The 18,039-nt window shown below is 43.0% G+C and overlaps 2 protein-coding genes and 5 non-coding genes across 7 annotated transcripts; 4 read left to right on the forward strand and 3 right to left on the reverse strand.

The window, feature by feature from the left end:
• On the reverse strand, positions 1 to 3,931 carry bik (BCL2 interacting killer). Its single transcript, XM_040145625.1, has 6 exons — positions 3,839 to 3,931; positions 3,722 to 3,750; positions 2,499 to 2,602; positions 2,074 to 2,226; positions 1,879 to 1,981; positions 1 to 682 (listed from the first exon to the last, which is right to left on the reverse strand). The coding sequence occupies exons 3-6, from the start codon at positions 2,591 to 2,593 to the stop codon at positions 566 to 568; spliced, it is 468 nt and encodes a 155-aa protein (XP_040001559.1). The 5' UTR covers positions 2,594 to 2,602; positions 3,722 to 3,750; positions 3,839 to 3,931; the 3' UTR covers positions 1 to 565.
• Positions 3,932 to 5,466: 1,535 nt separating this feature from the next.
• ttll1 (tubulin tyrosine ligase-like family, member 1) lies at positions 5,467 to 15,247 on the forward strand. The gene is made up of 10 exons (XM_040153599.1): positions 5,467 to 5,734; positions 5,900 to 6,023; positions 6,927 to 7,135; positions 7,292 to 7,472; positions 7,863 to 8,000; positions 8,250 to 8,358; positions 8,500 to 8,643; positions 9,386 to 9,472; positions 10,559 to 10,722; positions 14,157 to 15,247. The coding sequence occupies exons 2-10, from the start codon at positions 5,911 to 5,913 to the stop codon at positions 14,284 to 14,286; spliced, it is 1,275 nt and encodes a 424-aa protein (XP_040009533.1). The 5' UTR covers positions 5,467 to 5,734; positions 5,900 to 5,910; the 3' UTR covers positions 14,287 to 15,247.
• On the forward strand, positions 10,819 to 10,905 carry trnay-gua. Its single transcript is given in 2 exon segments — positions 10,819 to 10,855; positions 10,870 to 10,905. It is a non-coding gene; the product is annotated as a tRNA-Tyr (tRNA).
• Positions 11,221 to 11,307, forward strand: trnay-gua. Its single transcript is given in 2 exon segments — positions 11,221 to 11,257; positions 11,272 to 11,307. It is a non-coding gene; the product is annotated as a tRNA-Tyr (tRNA).
• trnay-gua lies at positions 11,755 to 11,842 on the forward strand. Its single transcript is given in 2 exon segments — positions 11,755 to 11,791; positions 11,807 to 11,842. It is a non-coding gene; the product is annotated as a tRNA-Tyr (tRNA).
• trnay-gua lies at positions 13,175 to 13,261 on the reverse strand. The gene is given in 2 exon segments: positions 13,175 to 13,210; positions 13,225 to 13,261. It is a non-coding gene; the product is annotated as a tRNA-Tyr (tRNA).
• On the reverse strand, positions 13,887 to 13,974 carry trnay-gua. The gene is given in 2 exon segments: positions 13,887 to 13,922; positions 13,938 to 13,974. It is a non-coding gene; the product is annotated as a tRNA-Tyr (tRNA).
• Positions 15,248 to 18,039: the final 2,792 nt, after the last annotated feature.

The raw sequence follows: 18,039 nt of genomic DNA on the forward strand, positions 1-18,039 counted from the left end.
TTATTATTAATGAGACTGCAACACGTTGTCATCATTAATTTTATTTGCATTGTGTGAAAAGCAGTTTCAAATCTGCAACAGAAAGTCCAGCTCCCTTCATTTTCTATTAAGCCACGCTAAATATCGTCTGTAAAAAAAACAAAAAAAAAACGGTTTGGCCTCTTAAACCAGTAAGAAACAAATCTGGGTACAAAACACTGCAGGCCAGCAACAGTCCAGTCATGGAAACATGCTTTTGACATTGATGCAACTGTGAGCCCAACAGGTCGCTGCCACAATACGCTGGCCAACGCCTTGGGCAGTGCTGTAAAACTGATTTGAACAATATCCACATGCCCCGACAAGTTTTACGGAATATTTTTTACTTGTGTTTTTCAGCTATGTTGCGCAACACGTTGGTCCACAGTCATCAGTGTCGACTTCAATACCGCTCATTAAATTAGTATAAAAAGAGAAGTCAGGGTAAACAGCGGAAACAAATCAGTTAGCAATAATTGTCACGCATTTGCAAACATTCTTGGTCAATTATTCAGTATATCGGCCGAAAAGACCTGCTTATGGCCCTTCAGGCTTTCCACTCCATCCACAGTGCACCGAAGAGGGTCACTGCAGCCACCAGTGCCACAGTCACAGGGGTCCCTCTGGGCCAGCCAGTGCAGGTCATCGGTTTAAAATTGGACACCTGTGAAATGAGGCGTCATGAGTCACACCTGAACTGCTCCGAATATTTAGCTACTTTGGGGCAAAAAAAATTTGCAAAAGGTAAATACATATGGAATTGAGTTGTTATGTGTCTCAGTTTGGCGCAACGGGACATTTTGCTCACAGAAAAGGAATTTTTTTTTGCATGCGTATGAATCATGCCGTCCAATCGTAGCTTAGCAACTATATAACTGAGGTCTGTCAAGCTTTGGATCTCTCCACATGCTGAAACAGGGTGCATGGGGCTCTATTGAGAGCGATAATCGGCATCTGAAGCATTTGGAGGGTTCTGCGTTTTTCTTTTCAGCCTTTCAAAAAAAGGCAAAAACACAGGAGCAAAAGTGTAAGGAATTAAAGTAAACAATAAAGTAAGGATTAAACGGCGCGTTTATCTGCTCTGATGTAAACTGCAAACATTAGCATGTCTGGCTATCTTCCTACCTCCAGTAGTAACCCAACTTTACATCCAAGGAGAAGGGCCGTATTAGATCCCTGTATTGTTTTGTGGGCTTACAGGTTACGCTAGAAAAATACCTGTCAGTGGATGCACTGTCGCATCCACTGTGTGGGACCTAAGATGCCACTATATCAGAGGTTAGAGTAACGTTGACAGCTCTGTCCTGCTCTTTATTGGTTTGGGGATGTTTACGTGTCCCCAACTCCAGCCAAACTTATGTTAGATGGCATTAATCACAATCATCAGTTAGTCCTCCTCTTCAAATCCTGTCAAATCTTTTCAAAATACAAACATAAATATAAGACTAATCACTATTGCTAGTCTTCTAGTCTGGGAACAGCTGGTCAGGATGCCGACGTTTTGCCTGGGACATAGTGTTACAGCATTAGTTTCATGGTTGTACTACGACAACTGGATCCCAGACTTCGAGATAACGCCCATTCACTAAAAAAGGAATCGCTCGCCGAGCACAAACACCGAAGAAGGTGTCCCAGCTTCCGCGTCGTGCCGTCCACTGCGTGCACGTGTGCGTTTCTTCAGCAGACGCATAGATTTTACATTGGGGTGACTTGACTTTCAAATCCCTTTTACTAGGCTTCGACATCCACCTACTTTAAACTTCATTACGTGACAGGCGTAGCAACGGTAAGTAAGGGGGGCAGGGCTTGGCGAAAGGTCGGTGGAGACGCATATATGATGCCATAGAAAACGGGTGTTACCCAGGCTGTCCAAGCCTCAGCTCTGAGGATCGCAGTGCTGGCTTTCCAGGCCTTCGCTGCAGCGGAGAGACCCTGGAAGCCCCAGAACTGGGCGTGGATGTCCCTGGGACAGAACAACAACCAGGTTACACCCAGTCACATAAAGATCTGATGAGTGGAATAACACGAAAAAGGGGACTTTTTTTTTTTTTTTACCGATAGATGGTCCTGGTCAGTGCCTGAGCAGGTCTCAGCATGTGTAGAGGAGCTGGTAGCCAGTTTGGCTGTCTGCTGGTCCATTCCCAGTCCAGCTGGTCTCCAATTACAGCCAGCTGGTGGGCTAAAGCACGCGCAGTCCTGTCATTGATTCTGAATCAGGAAAACGCAGAGATTTGGTTCAGTTACTGATGGATCTGTCACACTGCGGGGGCAAAATGTTATCGGAAAAAAGCGAATTATTTCTTAATATTCATCAAGCAAATAAAAAAAAACAAAGACAGGTGATTGTCCAAACAAAAGCCTTTTTTAGTGTTTGTTTTCGGTACAACTGATCTCGCATGGGCTGCTGCACGAAGCTCAGCCTGTCTGAACAGTGTGTTGTGAACAGTCACACCAGTGTGGGGACGGGCCCCTCGCTGTACCTGAGGTTACCGTCATACGGGTTGCCAGCGTCCGCCTCGCCAGGTCCAGCCCGGAGAGAGACGACACGACTCGGCTGTCTTGTTTGTTCCACCATCCTTGTTTTCTGAGGAGAGGGCCATCATTATGCAAACGACTCATATTAGAATACGTGAGAGAAAAGCGCCTAGAACTTTATTAGCCGAGCGGGACGGATAATGGCTCCGCGGCTCGCCAGTGCCTCTGTGCCATCCTGGCTTGGCTCCCAGTGTTCATAAGGAGGCTGTGTAAATACTGGGTCATGTTACCGGGATAGGTGGTGGCTGTGTTACTGGGGAGAAAATCCAGGTTGATAAAACAGGCTCTCCTAGGTTTGAAGAGGTGACATCATCCGTTGGATAAAGTCCAACGGTTGTAGTCCACTTACTACCGTGTACTGCAACAAAAGTGTGCTTCAGTTCCCAAGTGGACATGATGTTTAGGACTAGTTCATGCAAGAAGCTGTACATCTAACCCGTCTTTCATCACTATACGGGTACAAATGACTTATTTTCTGTTTTCGCCCAGAGAGCGAGGCCTTCGCAGGTTTGTGGCCTCCTGCACACACCTGTCCTGAGACCAGTTCCTGTTGTGCCCGCAGTCCTGTGCCTGAATGCAAATGCTCCCATTTCCATAACTCAAATCAAGCAAACTGCCTTTTTATCCTCGCCAAAAATAAATGAAGCATCGCTGGCTCCAAAGAACCTACTTATGGGCATTAAGGTTTTGTGTGTTTCCAAATCTGGATGAACCCTGAGGAAATCCTTTTGCGTTTAAGCCAATTTAAAAAAAAAAAGAAAAACATAACATCAAAAATATAGCCATGGATGTGGGAACCTTAATAGTATAATCGTAATCAGGGCCGCAAAACAACACCCTGAGGACGGTTTTTGAGTATAAATAATGTCATAGCCTGTAGTGGTTTTGTCATATTATCACGACAAAAAAAAAAAAAAAAAAAAGGTGAAATCGTCCCTCTCGGCCAAAGCAAACAAAGGTCGTTTCGAAGTTCATGCAAATTTGGATCCCACGGTGAGCCAGAAAAGGACCGAATTCATTCAAAAATCACGAGCTACATTTTTCTAATTAACCCGTCGACCGCGTCGTGTGGGAACAGCACCGTGTCAGATATTAATCGCATGTGAGTGCTTCCCGCCCTGACGGTAAACAGCCTGGGGGGCACAATATGAAAGAAAGCAAACCCTACCTTTTGTGAAGATTGACGTGGACGCCGCCCTGTAATAAATATAGAGACATTGTAATTTAAATAGCGCCGGGAATAATAAAATAACGAAATATTCCCGAGGTGTTTTCCTGTACTTACAGCAGCGTCCTTTAATATTCAGGTAACTGCCGCAAATGTGATTGGCCACGCCTTTTTTTACCTGCTGCTGCCGAGAGCGGCCGCTAGGGGGCGACGGGCTCACGGGACAGATGTGGTAACAGAAGGAACAGTGTAGTTTTTTGCTTTATAAAATTCATTTATCTTTCTGAATACACGGTTCTATATATATTTTTTATTTTTTATATTTGAGTAGCTGACGACTGCATAGTCCATTTTGTCTGCTTGGAAAATATCATATGCATAAATCAAGGAATAATTTCAGACTTTTTTCAATGTATGTGGAAAGTTTTATGCATTATTTAATATGAATTTGAATTTTTTCCTCTGAAGTCTGGTGCATGTTGATCGACACTGGCCTTGGCGGAGGTACTTTATTCTTTCATATATTACAATAATAGTGCAATTGCATTGGTTATGTCAGCCTTATTGTATATATGACACAAGTTCCAATAAATTAAAAAAGGCCTTGTGCATGATACTAATTTTGCTTCATTTGGAGGGTTTGTATTAGACCTACATTTACAGAGTGTATTACAAACAACAACACTCATATGGAAGAAGTCAACTTGTTGACCTGTTTCTCCAACAGATGTTTTATGTTTCCACCCTCTTTCATGTAGCTAGCCTGAAGTTTAACAACATATATTACTGAATTTAATCATATCCATGAAAATAAAGGATGGTGAAAACATCATTTGTATTTGGAAGAAAAAAAAAATGCAGTAAAAATAAAAAGTGTACCAAATAGGAGGTTGATGTGTAAATGTACTAAGGTTTTACAAGGTATTTAGTAAACAGTGTATCTTGTGTGTATCCTTTTGCTAAAATGTGCTGTTCAGTATGTCAAGAAATGATTTTTTTCCCAACGTGTATGCAGTGGTTTTGGTTTTTGTTTGTTTGCTTTATAGTACAAAATTCGTAGGTAAGAAAGTAAAAATTTGTAAGGCATAGGTCGTAGATTCATTCCCCGCATACACTCATGCTCAATGTTATTTAAGACAGAAAAAGAAGACAAAGAAAAAGAAAAGTTAACTAAGAGTGATGGTCCTATTCAAGCAGCATAAACAATGCCAGTAAAGAAAAAAAAGTTTTTATTGCATTTCTGTCCTTCATACACTGAAGAGATTTTGCAGGCATCTCCTCCTTCGGGGCTTAACCTGTAAATATTTGCATCGATGAATAAAATGTGTACGGAACAAAGTCAAACGATTCACCAGGAAATCCAAGTGTTCCCTGTTTATACAGTATATACTCCGTCTTTAACAGGCGTCACATGGAGGCAATTCGCTCGTAATGTGGGAAGTTTAAAACCCCGCAGACTTCCCAACACTGACCCCTGCCGGTACACTGCGGTAACGACACCCTGCATTGACATCACTGCGTCCTCCGTTGCTAGGTTATTTTCCCGGAAGGGCCAGGCCGCACAGCGGTATCGTTTATTGGTTTTTGACACATTTTTTTTTAAATACGGTTTTTCCTCAAAATTAAATAAATTAAATCGCATAGTGAAGTAATCGCACATATGTATTTATATTTTTTATATATGGGATTTATAACAAAGACTTTTATTGTGAAGAGTAGTTTGATCGTGGCAGGCTTTTCGTCACTGTCCGGCTTCACGACGCCTGGATCAATAGATGTGGCTTTTTAGCAGTACAAAAAAAACAAAAAAACAAAAAGGCTAGCATGGGAGCTACGGTTTGTTAACGGTGATGTTAACGAACGTCCCTGCCGCTGTGCGTGGCTGTGAGTTCAGCTAACGATTGCATCACTGGCCGCAGTCCGGGGAAGGGATTCAGCAGCCCTGCTAACGACTGAAGCCCAGCCCGGCTAGCGTACGCTGATGACTCTCAGTTTCCTCGCATCGGTCTGCAGGTAGGTGGACCACACAGAGAGACCGCAGAGGCGAGGCGAAATGCTCCGGTGCACAGTGACAGCATGCATTTCCCCCTCCCTCCCCTCCCTCCCTGTCTGCTTGGTTTTCTGCTTGGTTTTCTGCTTTTCCCACCCGTCTACCTGTTGTATTGTGCTCCACCCTAGTGGGAGGCACCATGGCCGGTAAGGTGAAGTGGGTGACAGACATTGAAAAATCAGTGCTCATCAACAACTTTGAGAAAAGGGAATGGATTCCAGTCACAGAAAACGAGGACTGGAATTTCTACTGGTAGGTTTTCCATCTACATTACACCTGAATCTTTACTGGATCTTTAGTCCTTGGACACTATTCCATGCAAGCAACATATATATATATATGTATATGTATATGGTGCAAGAAGTGGTCAGATTCTTTGCTTATATAAAAGTACCAGTATCACAACGTAAAAGTAATCCATATATGTAAAGGCCCTGCATTCAAGATCCTTCCTACAAATCGGCAAAATGTACCTGAAGTATCAAAAGTACAAGAACTTGTTTTGCAGAAAAAATGGCCCCAGTCACCGGTATATAATTACATGTTACATTATTAGGTTATTAATATGGATGCGAGGTGAGCAGGTACCAGTTTCAACTACTTCATATAGTATAGAGTGAGGTAGTTTAGTCCAGGGGTCCCCAACCTAGGATTCAGGCCACTCCCAAAGTGTCAAAAGATAAATCTGAAGGGTCGTGAGATGATTAATGGAAGAGGACAAAAAAAAGGAAGTTTTGCTACACAGATTTGTATTCATTTTTTTGGACATTTCTCCAACCTTCCCATGAAATATTGGATTCTTTGACCTTTTTTACGCCCTGCTTTTTAGTAAGGAGACACAAGTCAAAAAAGGTTGGAAACCACTGGCTGTCAGGTAAATGTAGTGGAGTAAAAAGTGCAATATAAAGTGTACCTCTGAAATGCGGTGAAGGAGAAGTATAAAGTAGCACAAAATGGAAATATTCTGGTAAAGCGCAAGTACGTCAATGTTGTGCTTAAATGCAGTGCCTCGGTCAAAGTACTAACATAACTTTCCACCACTGCAAAAACGATGCACGATGATCCTGTTTATGCCCAGTAATGAGTTATAGTTATATCACCAAGCTTATTTTTTGAGTTTCCAGAGTTGTCAGGTTTATTTGTACCCACATGCAGGATGAGCATCCAGACCATCAGGAATGTGTTCAGCGTGGACACCGGCTACCGCCTGTCAGATGAGCAGATGGTTAACCACTTCCCCAACCACTATGAGCTGACCAGGAAGGACCTGATGATCAAGAACATCAAACGCTACCGCAAGGAGCTGGAGAAGGAAGGCAGCCCGCTGGCAGAGAAGGACGAGAACGGAAAATACATTTATCTAGGTATCTATTAGAGCACTACGGGGAGGGATGAGTGTAAAAATGCACGCATATTTGTCTGCCTCCCTTCTTTTTTCCGCTCATAGACACACATCTCAGTCATATGTGACAAAGTTGATTACGTTTTACCTTTTTTTTTTTCCCCCGTGCTCCGCGCAGATTTTGTCCCTGTGACGTTCATGCTCCCGGCCGACTACAATTTGTTCGTGGAGGAGTTTCGTAAGAATCCGTCCAGCACCTGGATCATGAAGCCCTGTGGGAAGGCCCAGGGCAAAGGAATCTTCCTCATCAACAAACTGTCCCAGATCAAAAAGTGGTCCAGAGACAGCCGCACCTCCACGTGAGTTAACAGAGGCGTCTTTGTAACGCCCAGACACGTCCACAGCCAGTGAAACCCTCATGTGAGGTCGCGCTGTGCGTAGATTTCTTTTTTTCTCTTTCTATCGTACAGAAAAACAAACCAAAAAACACCTTTTGTAGCTCTATTCTCAACTTGTTTGGTCCGGTGGTCTTGCCAGAGTCAATTGGTTAATCATTACATACCCAAAATGAGTTGGAAGCCAAATGCTTTGAAGTTATATGCACATTAAAACCTACACAATCCACTCATTAAGCATTTGATTTCCAGGCGAACAGCCAAAACCGGTAATGCTCGTTCCTGTGAAGCATCAGCGTGGTCGGCGGTTGGGATTTTTTCCTGATGCTTGGTGTCCTGCTTTTTTGCCCCCAGGTTTGTAGCAGCCTCTAGTGGTAAGGAAGCGTACGTCATCTCCCTGTACATTGACAATCCTCTGCTGATAGGAGGGAAGAAGTTCGACCTGCGCCTCTACGTCTTGGTGACCACCTATCGGCCTCTGAAGTGCTACATGTAAGCGAGGGCCACCGGCGTTATTCAATAATATGAAATAGTGTCTGCGTATTATAGCAGGCGGCAGCTTTGCCCTGGAATTCGGCTGGAGTTGAACCATCGCCAAGTTTTGTCACCAATCATTCGCTAGGGAAAGGTTTTGGTAATTTATTAGTAATAGCAGTGTGTTAGAAGATTGTAGAAATCTTTTTCGCAGCCAGTACGACTGTCACTGATGTTATTGAGCTCTCTCTGGTGTTTAACGCTCAGGTACAAGCTGGGCTTCTGTCGGTTCTGCACAGTGAAGTACACCCCCAGCACTAGTGAACTGGATAACATGTTTGTTCACCTCACTAACGTGGCCATCCAAAAACATGGGGTAGGTGTATACCACGTCTGCTATGGCTACTAGTGGCTGCATAGTGTGCACAGAATATTTCGTGTGGCGGGAAAAGAAGCACAGCCATTGCCGTTAGAATGCCGTGCACCTAGCTAGACTGTGTGCCTTTCTTTAATGCAGGATGACTACAACCACGTTCATGGAGGCAAGTGGACGGTCAGTAACCTCCGTTTGTACCTAGAGAGCACCAGAGGAAAGGAGGTGACCAGCCGACTGTTTGACCAGATCCACTGGATTGTGGTGCAGTCCCTGAAGGCCGTGGCTGTAAGTAGACACGATTATCGAGTTCCTTCTTTCACTCCAGAGCCCATACGTGTCCAACATGTCAGCTCGAAACAGGGGTGTTAAAATTACAACTCTGTGACATGTACATCTCCACGCACTCAACCCTGCATTCGTGAGAATTGGCTCTTACTGGCAACGGTGAAGGGAGCACTGAGACTGTACTTACAGCGTCAAAAATCAAAGTGAGGCCAAGCTATTCACGTACGTAAAATGGCCCCCAGTGATGCAAGAAGTACTCACATCCTCTACTTTAGTAAAAGTGTCAATACCACAGTGTAGAAATACTCTACCAGTAAAAGCCCTAGCTAGACATATACATAACGTACCAAAAGTAACCACACGTGTTGAAGCCTCCAGTGGTTGTGTTTGACTTTTTCTTCCCTTTTGGGATGCTGTTTTTAGCGCGGGGCCTTTAATGATCGCAGCAGGCTAACGCTTTTAAACAGACAGCTGCTCAACTACCTCAATGTCCTTTTGTTTTTGGCACAACGGTGCCCTCAACTTATTGCACACTTCCCTTTTCTACTAAGTGATCCGATCCACTTCCCCTCTGAGGCCTCTATACCCAGGCTCCTTTTTTTATTGTAATAGTTAAGTCCGCCGGTTTATTTTTATCTGGCTGAATCCCTCTCTGACTCATTAAAAAGTTCACAACATATCCCAATCACTGATAGGTCGATTCCTCCTCCTAACGTGGCCCTGTCTCTCTCATTTCTCCCAGCCTGTGATGAACAACGACAAGCACTGCTTTGAATGTTACGGGTATGACATCATTATCGATGACAAGCTGAAGCCGTGGCTTATCGAGGTGAGTAATTTCACAGGAGTTGCTATGTACACACACGCCTACAAACTCCCAAAAAAAAGGTTTAACTGAACTAAAAATGAACCTCTGCTGTACACAAAGAAACCCCCATGTTTTTCTTTGGCTAGTTCCTGAACACAGCAGCTACATATTTTACGAAGCCCGGAGATACTCAACATGCTTGCACAGTGACTCAACGTACCTTTCCTTTGGTTGTTGAGCAACTTTGAATGCCCCTGAGGTTGATCTTTTCTGTGTGTGTGTGCCCCTCCCTATTAAAATGCATGCTGAAGGCATTTCTTTAAACCATTCAGCGTATTATTCCAGGTGAAAAAACCCAGCTGGATATACAGGGGAAACTGGCACAGGCTAATTTGCTGGCTGGTCTTTTTACCCTAAAAATGGGACGCCTGTGTCATCGTTGTGTAGTGTTTCTTTTATGATCCGAATATTGTAGCTGTCATCCCTTCCCGTGCCCGTTTTCGACAGCCGTACAATGGGTTGCTGGGTTTCCAGGCTAGGTCCCAACTATTTCTGCTCACAGACACCAATCTGATCTATTTTGGTCGACATCAAGTTGGTTGTGGGGCATAAGCGCTCCTCAGTGACAGACCGATCAGGCGTGTGCCACTATTCTAGTCATGATTCCTAATGAATAGAAAGTTTCGGTCTGACCTTACAGTAGTTATGAAAGTATTTATGCCCTTAGCCGAGTCTTTTTGTTTGTATAATCTACTCAAAGAGGCAAGTGTGTGTGTTTTGATATCAGAATAATTGCTTCATCTCTCTTTGGACACCCATGTATGTTTTCCAGTGTGTATCTAGTGTTCTTCTTTGAATCTATGTTTATGAGCCCAGTTGTTATAGCACAAGAGCGGCTACATTTTCTGCCTGAAAAGGGCGTCTATATGGGGGCGGGGGGAGATTAAACAATGTGCCCATGCCTTGGATTCTACAGTACATTATTAAGCTCAGCGCGGAACCTGTGAAAATAATTAGTTTATTACAAACCGGATCCCCATGTGGTTTGATGCAAAACACATTCTCTTCAAATGCAAAGGCCATTTTCTGTATCTCTGTGCTCCTCAGGTCAATGCCTCTCCCTCGCTGACCTCCAGCACGGCCAACGACCGCATCCTGAAGTACAACCTCATCAACGACACCCTCAACATTGTCACGCCCAACGGGGACATCCCGGACTGCCGCTGGAATCGCAGCCCACCCCGAGAGGCTCTGGGCAACTATCAAGTTCTGTGAGTGAAACTGAAATCTACCACCCACACGAGTTCGTGTTTGCCTTTTACAGTTACCGAGGTCATGTAGTTCGCTGTCCCGTGTGTTTAACAGGCCCTTCGATAGCTCAGTTGGTAGAGCGGAGGACTGTAGTGGTTATACCAGGCATCCTTAGGTCGCTGGTTCAAATCCGGCTCGAAGGAATGACTCATTTTTTATTTTTGTTTTGTTTCTGTTGTCTGTACAAGTTCATGCTAAACTGTGACTAATTAACTCGGAGTGACTCAGCCGAGTCCTTGTTTTCATTGTGAAAACCTTATCATGATGGAATTTGTTAGGTTGTGAGAGTAGCTGACACATACAGTCCCACAGATCCTCTTAATTCCCAAATATAAACTCTCAAGCTGATTCAGTTACAAAAAATCATTTGTGTCCCTGGAATACAGACAAACAGTGCTATGAGCTTATCTTCTCCAGTTATGCAAAGGATCGCATGCTTTATGCTCAGGCCCTTGTCGCCTTCGATAGCTCAGTTGGTAGAGCGGAGGACTGTAGTGGTTACACCAGATATCCTTAGGTCGCTGGTTCAAATCCGGCTCGAAGGACTGACCTTTCACTGTCCGCTACTAATGAAATATTGGTGTTAGACCATGCTGGAGGCATGCATTTACTTGGAGACATAAATACATACACACACAAGGGACTTTTTCAGCACATGGTAATCAGCAAAATGACGATGAGACGATTTTAGTCAAACAGGTGATACAGTATTTGGAAGTGATATGTCACTGATAACTGAACTTAAATGCAGAGAACCTTTAGACAAAAAAGGAAAAAAAAGAGATGGAAGTTACAGTTAGAGCTCTAGTTATTGAAGTTTGTTACAATATGTGGTCGGGCTTAACAGTAGCCACGATTCAAACTCAGCAGCACTGCTCACACTGTACCATGACGCAGCGCAATCCACCGCTTTGTGCAACCTGGAAAGTTGCCCCTGCCAGGAACTGAATAGTGGGGAATTTTTCGATTTGTGCCTCTGAGTGTGATGTATTCCTTCGATAGCTCAGTTGGTAGAGCGGAGGACTGTAGTGGACTATGCCAGGCATCCTTAGGTCGCTGGTTCAAATCCGGCTCGAAGGAGTGACTTTTAACTGAGCGACTCCATGGCACGTCATATACAAGTAGTAAAGATTATGTGCTGTACACATCATTGCATGTGGTTCAACATACAGTGGCCGGAAAACAGCAAAGACCAATCATACTCTACTCTTTCTAACTAAGCTATAAACGTCTAACTGGGACTAGTTAACGTGGAAAAACTGTATGTGGGTGTCTGAGTAGTTCTATGTTGTAATATATTTTGTTAGGTTACAACTGTAGGCTGGTTAACACAGTAGGTAAAATTGGTCGTACTAGTGAATTTTGACTGACTTCCAAAGTGCACTTCGTAGAGTGGAGGACGGTAGCGGCTATACCAGTCCTCCTTCGGTCACTGGTTCAAATTGAGCTTGAAGGAGACGCTTTTAAATGAAGGATGGGGGGTGAAGAGCACAAAACCAAAAACGATAGCTGCTAATGATGGAACAACATCATTAGCAGCTATCGTCGGTTTATTTTGGCTCAGTTGAAGCAGAAGGGGTCTGTCACGGCAGTGGCAGAGGTCCAAGACTCACTGCGTAAATCCAGTTTGGAAAAGCAGCATCTGTTAAGACAAACTGTTCAACAACTGCTTGGCACCAGGGGATGTCGTTCAGTCGTTCAGTCTTTTAAAAGTTGGTTTTCTGATACTATCCTCAGTAGGAAAACATTTTTATACTGTTTTACTTTCAGCTCGTTGGTCCAACATACTGATAAACACATTGGTGATGTCAGGAACACGTACTGAATTCTACTCCCGCCGTCACCGTTCCCCCACCTAAAATATTTCTTCCACGTGTTCGGGGGAAGTCGCCTCTTATGAAAGTCCATTTGGTTATACTGTCTTGCTGTAGTTGTTATCCTAACCTTGTTTGTGGCTGCTGTAACATGAGCTGCATTCAAAACAAAAAGGAAAAAAAAAAAAGTCGCCACTTTATTCAACAAATTATAATTTTGAAAAATAAACACATACTGCATTTACCTGTTTTTTTATCAGCATCTGTTGTAATATAACGTAACAAATAATATCTTAACAAAGATATCAATTCAATCCCATACTTTTACTGTCATTGTACAAGTTACCAGTACAAAGTAATTAAGTATATAAGTATAATATAATAGTGTACTTAAGTATAATAGAATGACATGAAGCTTATTTTCCCAAAATGTGCTCCATGAAACTGTAGCCAAATGAGGAAAGTACCTACATTTAGGCGAGAGACTGCCGATCCAGAGTAGGGCCCCTTAGCCACTCTCGAAAATGTTCGAGCACCTAGCCCCCAACGTCATCTCCCGAGACACATTCTGGTTCCGCAGCACACAGTCAAAAGCCACTCCTTCGAGCCGGATTTGAACCAGCGACCTAAGGATGCCCGGTGCAGCCACTACAGTCTTCCGCTCTACCAACTGAGCTATCGAAGGGGCGTGGGGCTCTGAAGAACCCATGACGGCCCGGTCACACTTACACCCATCGTGAACGCAATAGTGAGGGTACTACTCTCTCCCCCCCCTCAGCTCTGACTCTCTACACTACTCCAAGAGCCAATATAATTTGGCTACATTTCAAAGGAGCGGCTTGTGTGCAACATTAAGGGTATGTTATGATTGTGCTTGTGGATGATGAACAGCAGGTAAATACAGTATGTTTTTAATCAATCTTTTATTTGTATTATTTCTTCCTTGCTGATAGTAAACACATATTGATATGGAGGAGGACTGTAGTTTGTCCAGATGTTGGGGCCATAGGAAAAGTCAGGAGGTCAAACTTATTAAACTTCATCTTTTGGTGACTGTGAATGAATGTAACGAATTTCACAGTAACCCATGTAATAGTAGTCGAGATATTTCAAGAAAGTCAACCCCATGGTGGCGCTAGAGGAACAGGAAGAGGATCATCTAAGTCAGCGGGAGACCATGATTTTCTGTACAAAATCTCACCGTAATGCATCCAATAGCTGTTGAGATATTTCTGTCTGGACCAAAGTGGAGCACCGACTGTCATCGCCATCCCTAGAGCCACGCTGCTAGCAAGGCTAAAAAACACCACTCCTTCGAGCCGGATTTGAACCAGCGACCTAAGGATGCCTGGCATAGTCCACTACAGTCCTCCGCTCTACCAACTGAGCTATCGAAGGGACGTGTAGCCCTGGTGCAGAGCACCTGGTGCAATTCAGGCAGGGGTCTTTTGACCGCAGGATTCTGAATTGTTCTGAGGCTACTGTGCGCTCAGTGCTTACCAGAGGGGGTACTGTTTGAGTGAGGCACCTTGCTGTTCTATATTACTCCACTGACCCTAACTCCCTCTCGGTGTCACCAGGTACGACGAGGAGCAGGCGCAGAGTGAGAATGCCGAGCGCGACCTGCGGAGCCGCTCGGGTCACTCGGTGGGGTCAAAGGGCGCCAAGGGGAGCGCGGGCATGCGCCCCGCTGCTGCCACCTGGAAGTGAGGTGATATTGCTGACTCTAAATGATCTCCTGTGCAATATTACAAGGTCCACCAGTGGGGCAAGGGGGATTTAAAAAAAGGGCCGTCCAGACTTTTTTTAGCCCAACTATCCAATGGAGGACTGCTCTCTCTCTCTCTCTCTCTCTCTCTCTCTCTCTCTCTCTCTCTCTCTCTCCACATTTCACTGACTGAGGCACAGGGGGCAATAACCCTACTGCCGAAGGGGAGAGAAATCAACGATGGGGTAATATTTGGAGAGTTTAAAGGCCAGAGTTTGTGGCCGTTTGTATGAACGTGTAAACGAAAACGTGGAGGTTATGTGGGTATGAGGGTCAAGTCCGGGGGTATGGAGAAAAAAAGAGTGAGAGAAAAGAGATCTAACAAATAAAATAGGTATAAAGATATGATTTATGGATGGACAGTTGATAGATAGAATTAGCAGAATTAAATGTATAACAACCCCAAAAATAGAAATGAATAATGATTTTTATATGTTCATGATCAGTATGTTTATGCAGGGCGGGGGTTCATTAAAGTTGATTCTATTCAGTGCTGAACCCTGTTGCACTTTTTCACTTTATTTACTTCACTGGTATCCCGTGTTGCATTTTGAGTTGGACTGCTGACGTCATATCTGCTGCACATGTTCAAATCTAACTTAAAATAATATTCCTGCAGCTTTCCCGCAGCTACTGACATGTTGAACCGCTGATGATGAATAAACACCCACATTTTAAATTCACTAATGGAGGGCTGAACAGTGTGGGCAAAAAAAGGAAACAAAAAAACATTGTGACATTTCATTTTCCTCTGGGTAAGTTGCAGTATTTTATGTTGCATACTCACCGTGAACATTAAGCATTTAACTTCTGTTGAATTTATAACTAAAGCACAGATTACAGAGATTCTGCATAAGATAGGGCAGTTGTTGACTTTGATTAACACTTTGCTTAAAAAAAAAAAAAAAAAAAAAAAAACTTCCCTCTAAAAGAAAGGGGCTAATTCTGTGAACTGGTGAGAGAAAAATGGTTAAAGATTCAAGAGAAAACAAAATGCTTTCACCAAATTGTGATAAAACAAAGCTAAATTACATTATTAATCAGATGGACTTGACTCTTTGCCTTTAACCTTGGTATTAAAAATTAGAAATGGGCTGGTTTTGATTTTCTGTCCAGCATTAAAATGGTTCACATAATGTATTTTGTCTTATTACATGACCTCCTTTTTGAATATTACAAATGCAAATGGAACGATGTTGATGCTGAAACGGTATCGTTCAGCCCTACTCCGATGTATAAACTCATTTGGGGACTTGTGGAATTAAATGCTACTTTTGTACGAATAGTGTTTGTTGATTTTGCCTTGAAATAACAAACAGAAGAAAAATACTCTACTGATTATGTAACAGGCATCTTTGTTTGCTCTTTGTCAGTTTTTGTTCTTTATAAAATTCCATTTCATGCTATGCTAACATGATTGAGTTGGGGTTTTTCATTTCTTGTCACTTCGCCGTAGTGAGGGCCCCCATAGCCTTTGATGAATCTAATCTGTCTGGAGTGTAGATTAATCAGAGGTAAGTCCTTCAAAAGGAGAAATGACCTCTACTCCTGTTTTCTTGCTGTTACTGCGGCAGTCAAGTAGGTCTCCTTTCCTTGACCTCGAGCGTTTGACACCGCCTCACCCTCGCCACCTTGTTGTTTCCTCCTCCGGTCCCGCAGCTGGTTACTACATGTAGGATAGCAGCTGGACAAGGCAAGTAAGTCATACACGTGTTGATCTGTGATCTCCAACCAAATTCCTCAAAAACATCTGATCTGTACTAGTTATTGTTGGGCAGTGAGACTTTACACGACCTCCTGTGCCAGAGAGCAAATTTACTGAGAGATGAAGTGAATTCTGAGGTGTATCCAGCGGATGTCAAATAAGGGCCTGGGTTGAAATGAAATGGTTCCCACTGCTGGTTTTCTTTGTTGTTGTGATAAACTCTGCAGCTTGTGTCGGATCCACGACATAAAGAGCTTCTCGGTTTTTAGCTTTGAAGTAGTGACATTTCTCTGTGCGACAAACTCATCATTTCAGTTCATTTAGATTTTTGTCTCCCTTTCAATAAAATACCCATATTGGTGCTGTTCCTGACAATTTTTTTACATTTTAAAACAGGGTTAGGTGGAGAAATGTGGGTGAACTGGCCCTTTAAGACCTCGCCGCAGTTTGTTTATTGACAGCGCTTTCGAAGTGTTTAAGTCTCATTTACAAAACAGAACCTTTTTCTAAGCTGTGGACAGTTCTCACGTCCTCTCAGACTGCAAGTGATGAAGCAAAAAATAGCAATTTGAATATGCTACTGTACATCTACGAGTATACATTAAACAACTCTGCATTAAATATGCCTCTGTTCAGATTACAGAATTAGTGAATGGCTTCTGCATGAGTAAAGAAAGTGTTTATATTTGCAGTGGAAGGAGTTAATTAAGAGGAACATAAGACGGCTTAACTTACTATTTCTTGCCTTTGAGTCTTTTTTCTTTATCACTCTCTCAGACATTGAATTTGTGTTTGCATGCTGTCATCTTCATATATTTGTGCATGGGGAAACATGCTATCTTACAACAACGGTTGAGTTTGCACCTTAACATGTGCCACGATTGCTCTGTTTTATATGACCTGTGACATCAAATAAACTCTGAGCTTATGAACATGGTTGCCATAGAGTGGTATTTTTTAAACCTCTACCAAGACTACATTATCAAGTGGGCAAAGCGGGGCAAGGACCCCTGTGACTCCTTCATCATAACATCAAATCACTATATCAAAATCTAGTTTTAAAACCTTTATTTTCTAGTTGATATTGTCCTTACATGGTGCACATTCTTATTTGCGTTTCAATAAAAACAACATGTAGCAAACTCTCAGCAGACAGCGCTGGGTCTGTAACTGAAATATAATGGTCTGCTGTGTGCACATCATGGGTATTTGAGGGTGATGGGGTACATACACAGTGCACACAGCGCATAGGGAACAAAGGGCCCCAAAGAAGCAAGAAATCATCCGAATTCACCCTCTGATGATGAATGCATACTTTTAGGGAGTTTAAGAGAAATCCAACTAATTCTCATCTTACTGAAGACCCCTCGAAGCCTCTCTAGGGCCCCCTTGAGGTCCTCAGACCTCCGGTTGGGAACCATTCAAGGTGCCTCTGGATGAAGGGACCCAAAAAAAAAAAAAAAAGTTTTCAAGGGATGTGACGTCAGACAGGCGCGCCTCTCCATAGTTTGCATGAAGCTAAAACGTCCTAGACAGCGCCAGAACGGAAATGTGGTTATGTCAAAATAAAGGTTTTGACAGGCTTTCGTGTTTGGTACGAGTTTGATGTTATATTTAGGTAACATAATCTATATTCAGTGATGGTTCAGTTGCGTTAAGTTACATTTAAGTAATGACTTTGTTACACTGTCTTTCTACTCTCACATATTTTTCTGGTATTTATTGTTACTTATGTATGTACCTTGCAGTGGTAGAAGAAAAACACAGATCCTATCTTTATGTAAAACTGGCCATGCGACAATGTAGAAATAATTCAAGAACAAGATACCAGTAAAAGCCTTGCATTCAAAATCTTATGTATGTAAAAGTACAGACATATTTTTAGCATAATTTACATAAAATAACAGAAATAGGAATAACCATTCTGCCGCAGAATGGTTATTACTGATTCATAAACGTGTAAGAAACATTTGAATGGAAAAGGCATATG

This window comes from Xiphias gladius, chromosome 2 (assembly GCF_016859285.1).
Source record: "Xiphias gladius isolate SHS-SW01 ecotype Sanya breed wild chromosome 2, ASM1685928v1, whole genome shotgun sequence".
Lineage (NCBI taxonomy): Eukaryota > Metazoa > Chordata > Actinopteri > Istiophoriformes > Xiphiidae > Xiphias > Xiphias gladius.

What these genes read in the sequence shown, in the direction of transcription:
- bik (XM_040145625.1), bottom strand. Translation starts at nt 2,593, where the DNA reads ATGGTGGAACAAACAAGACAGCCGAGTCGTGTCGTCTCTCTCCGGGCT. An exon ending in CCGTATGACGGTAACCTCAG is followed by an intron (nt 2,227 to 2,498) that starts GTACAGCGAGGG and finishes TTCCTGATTCAG; the next exon opens with AATCAATGACAGGACTGCGC. An exon ending in CTGACCAGGACCATCTATCG is followed by an intron (nt 1,982 to 2,073) that starts GTAAAAAAAAAA and finishes GTTCTGTCCCAG; the next exon opens with GGACATCCACGCCCAGTTCT.
- ttll1 (XM_040153599.1), top strand. Translation starts at nt 5,911, where the DNA reads ATGGCCGGTAAGGTGAAGTGGGTGACAGACATTGAAAAATCAGTGCTC. An exon ending in CGGCCTCTGAAGTGCTACAT is followed by an intron (nt 8,001 to 8,249) that starts GTAAGCGAGGGC and finishes TTTAACGCTCAG; the next exon opens with GTACAAGCTGGGCTTCTGTC. An exon ending in AGTCCCTGAAGGCCGTGGCT is followed by an intron (nt 8,644 to 9,385) that starts GTAAGTAGACAC and finishes CATTTCTCCCAG; the next exon opens with CCTGTGATGAACAACGACAA.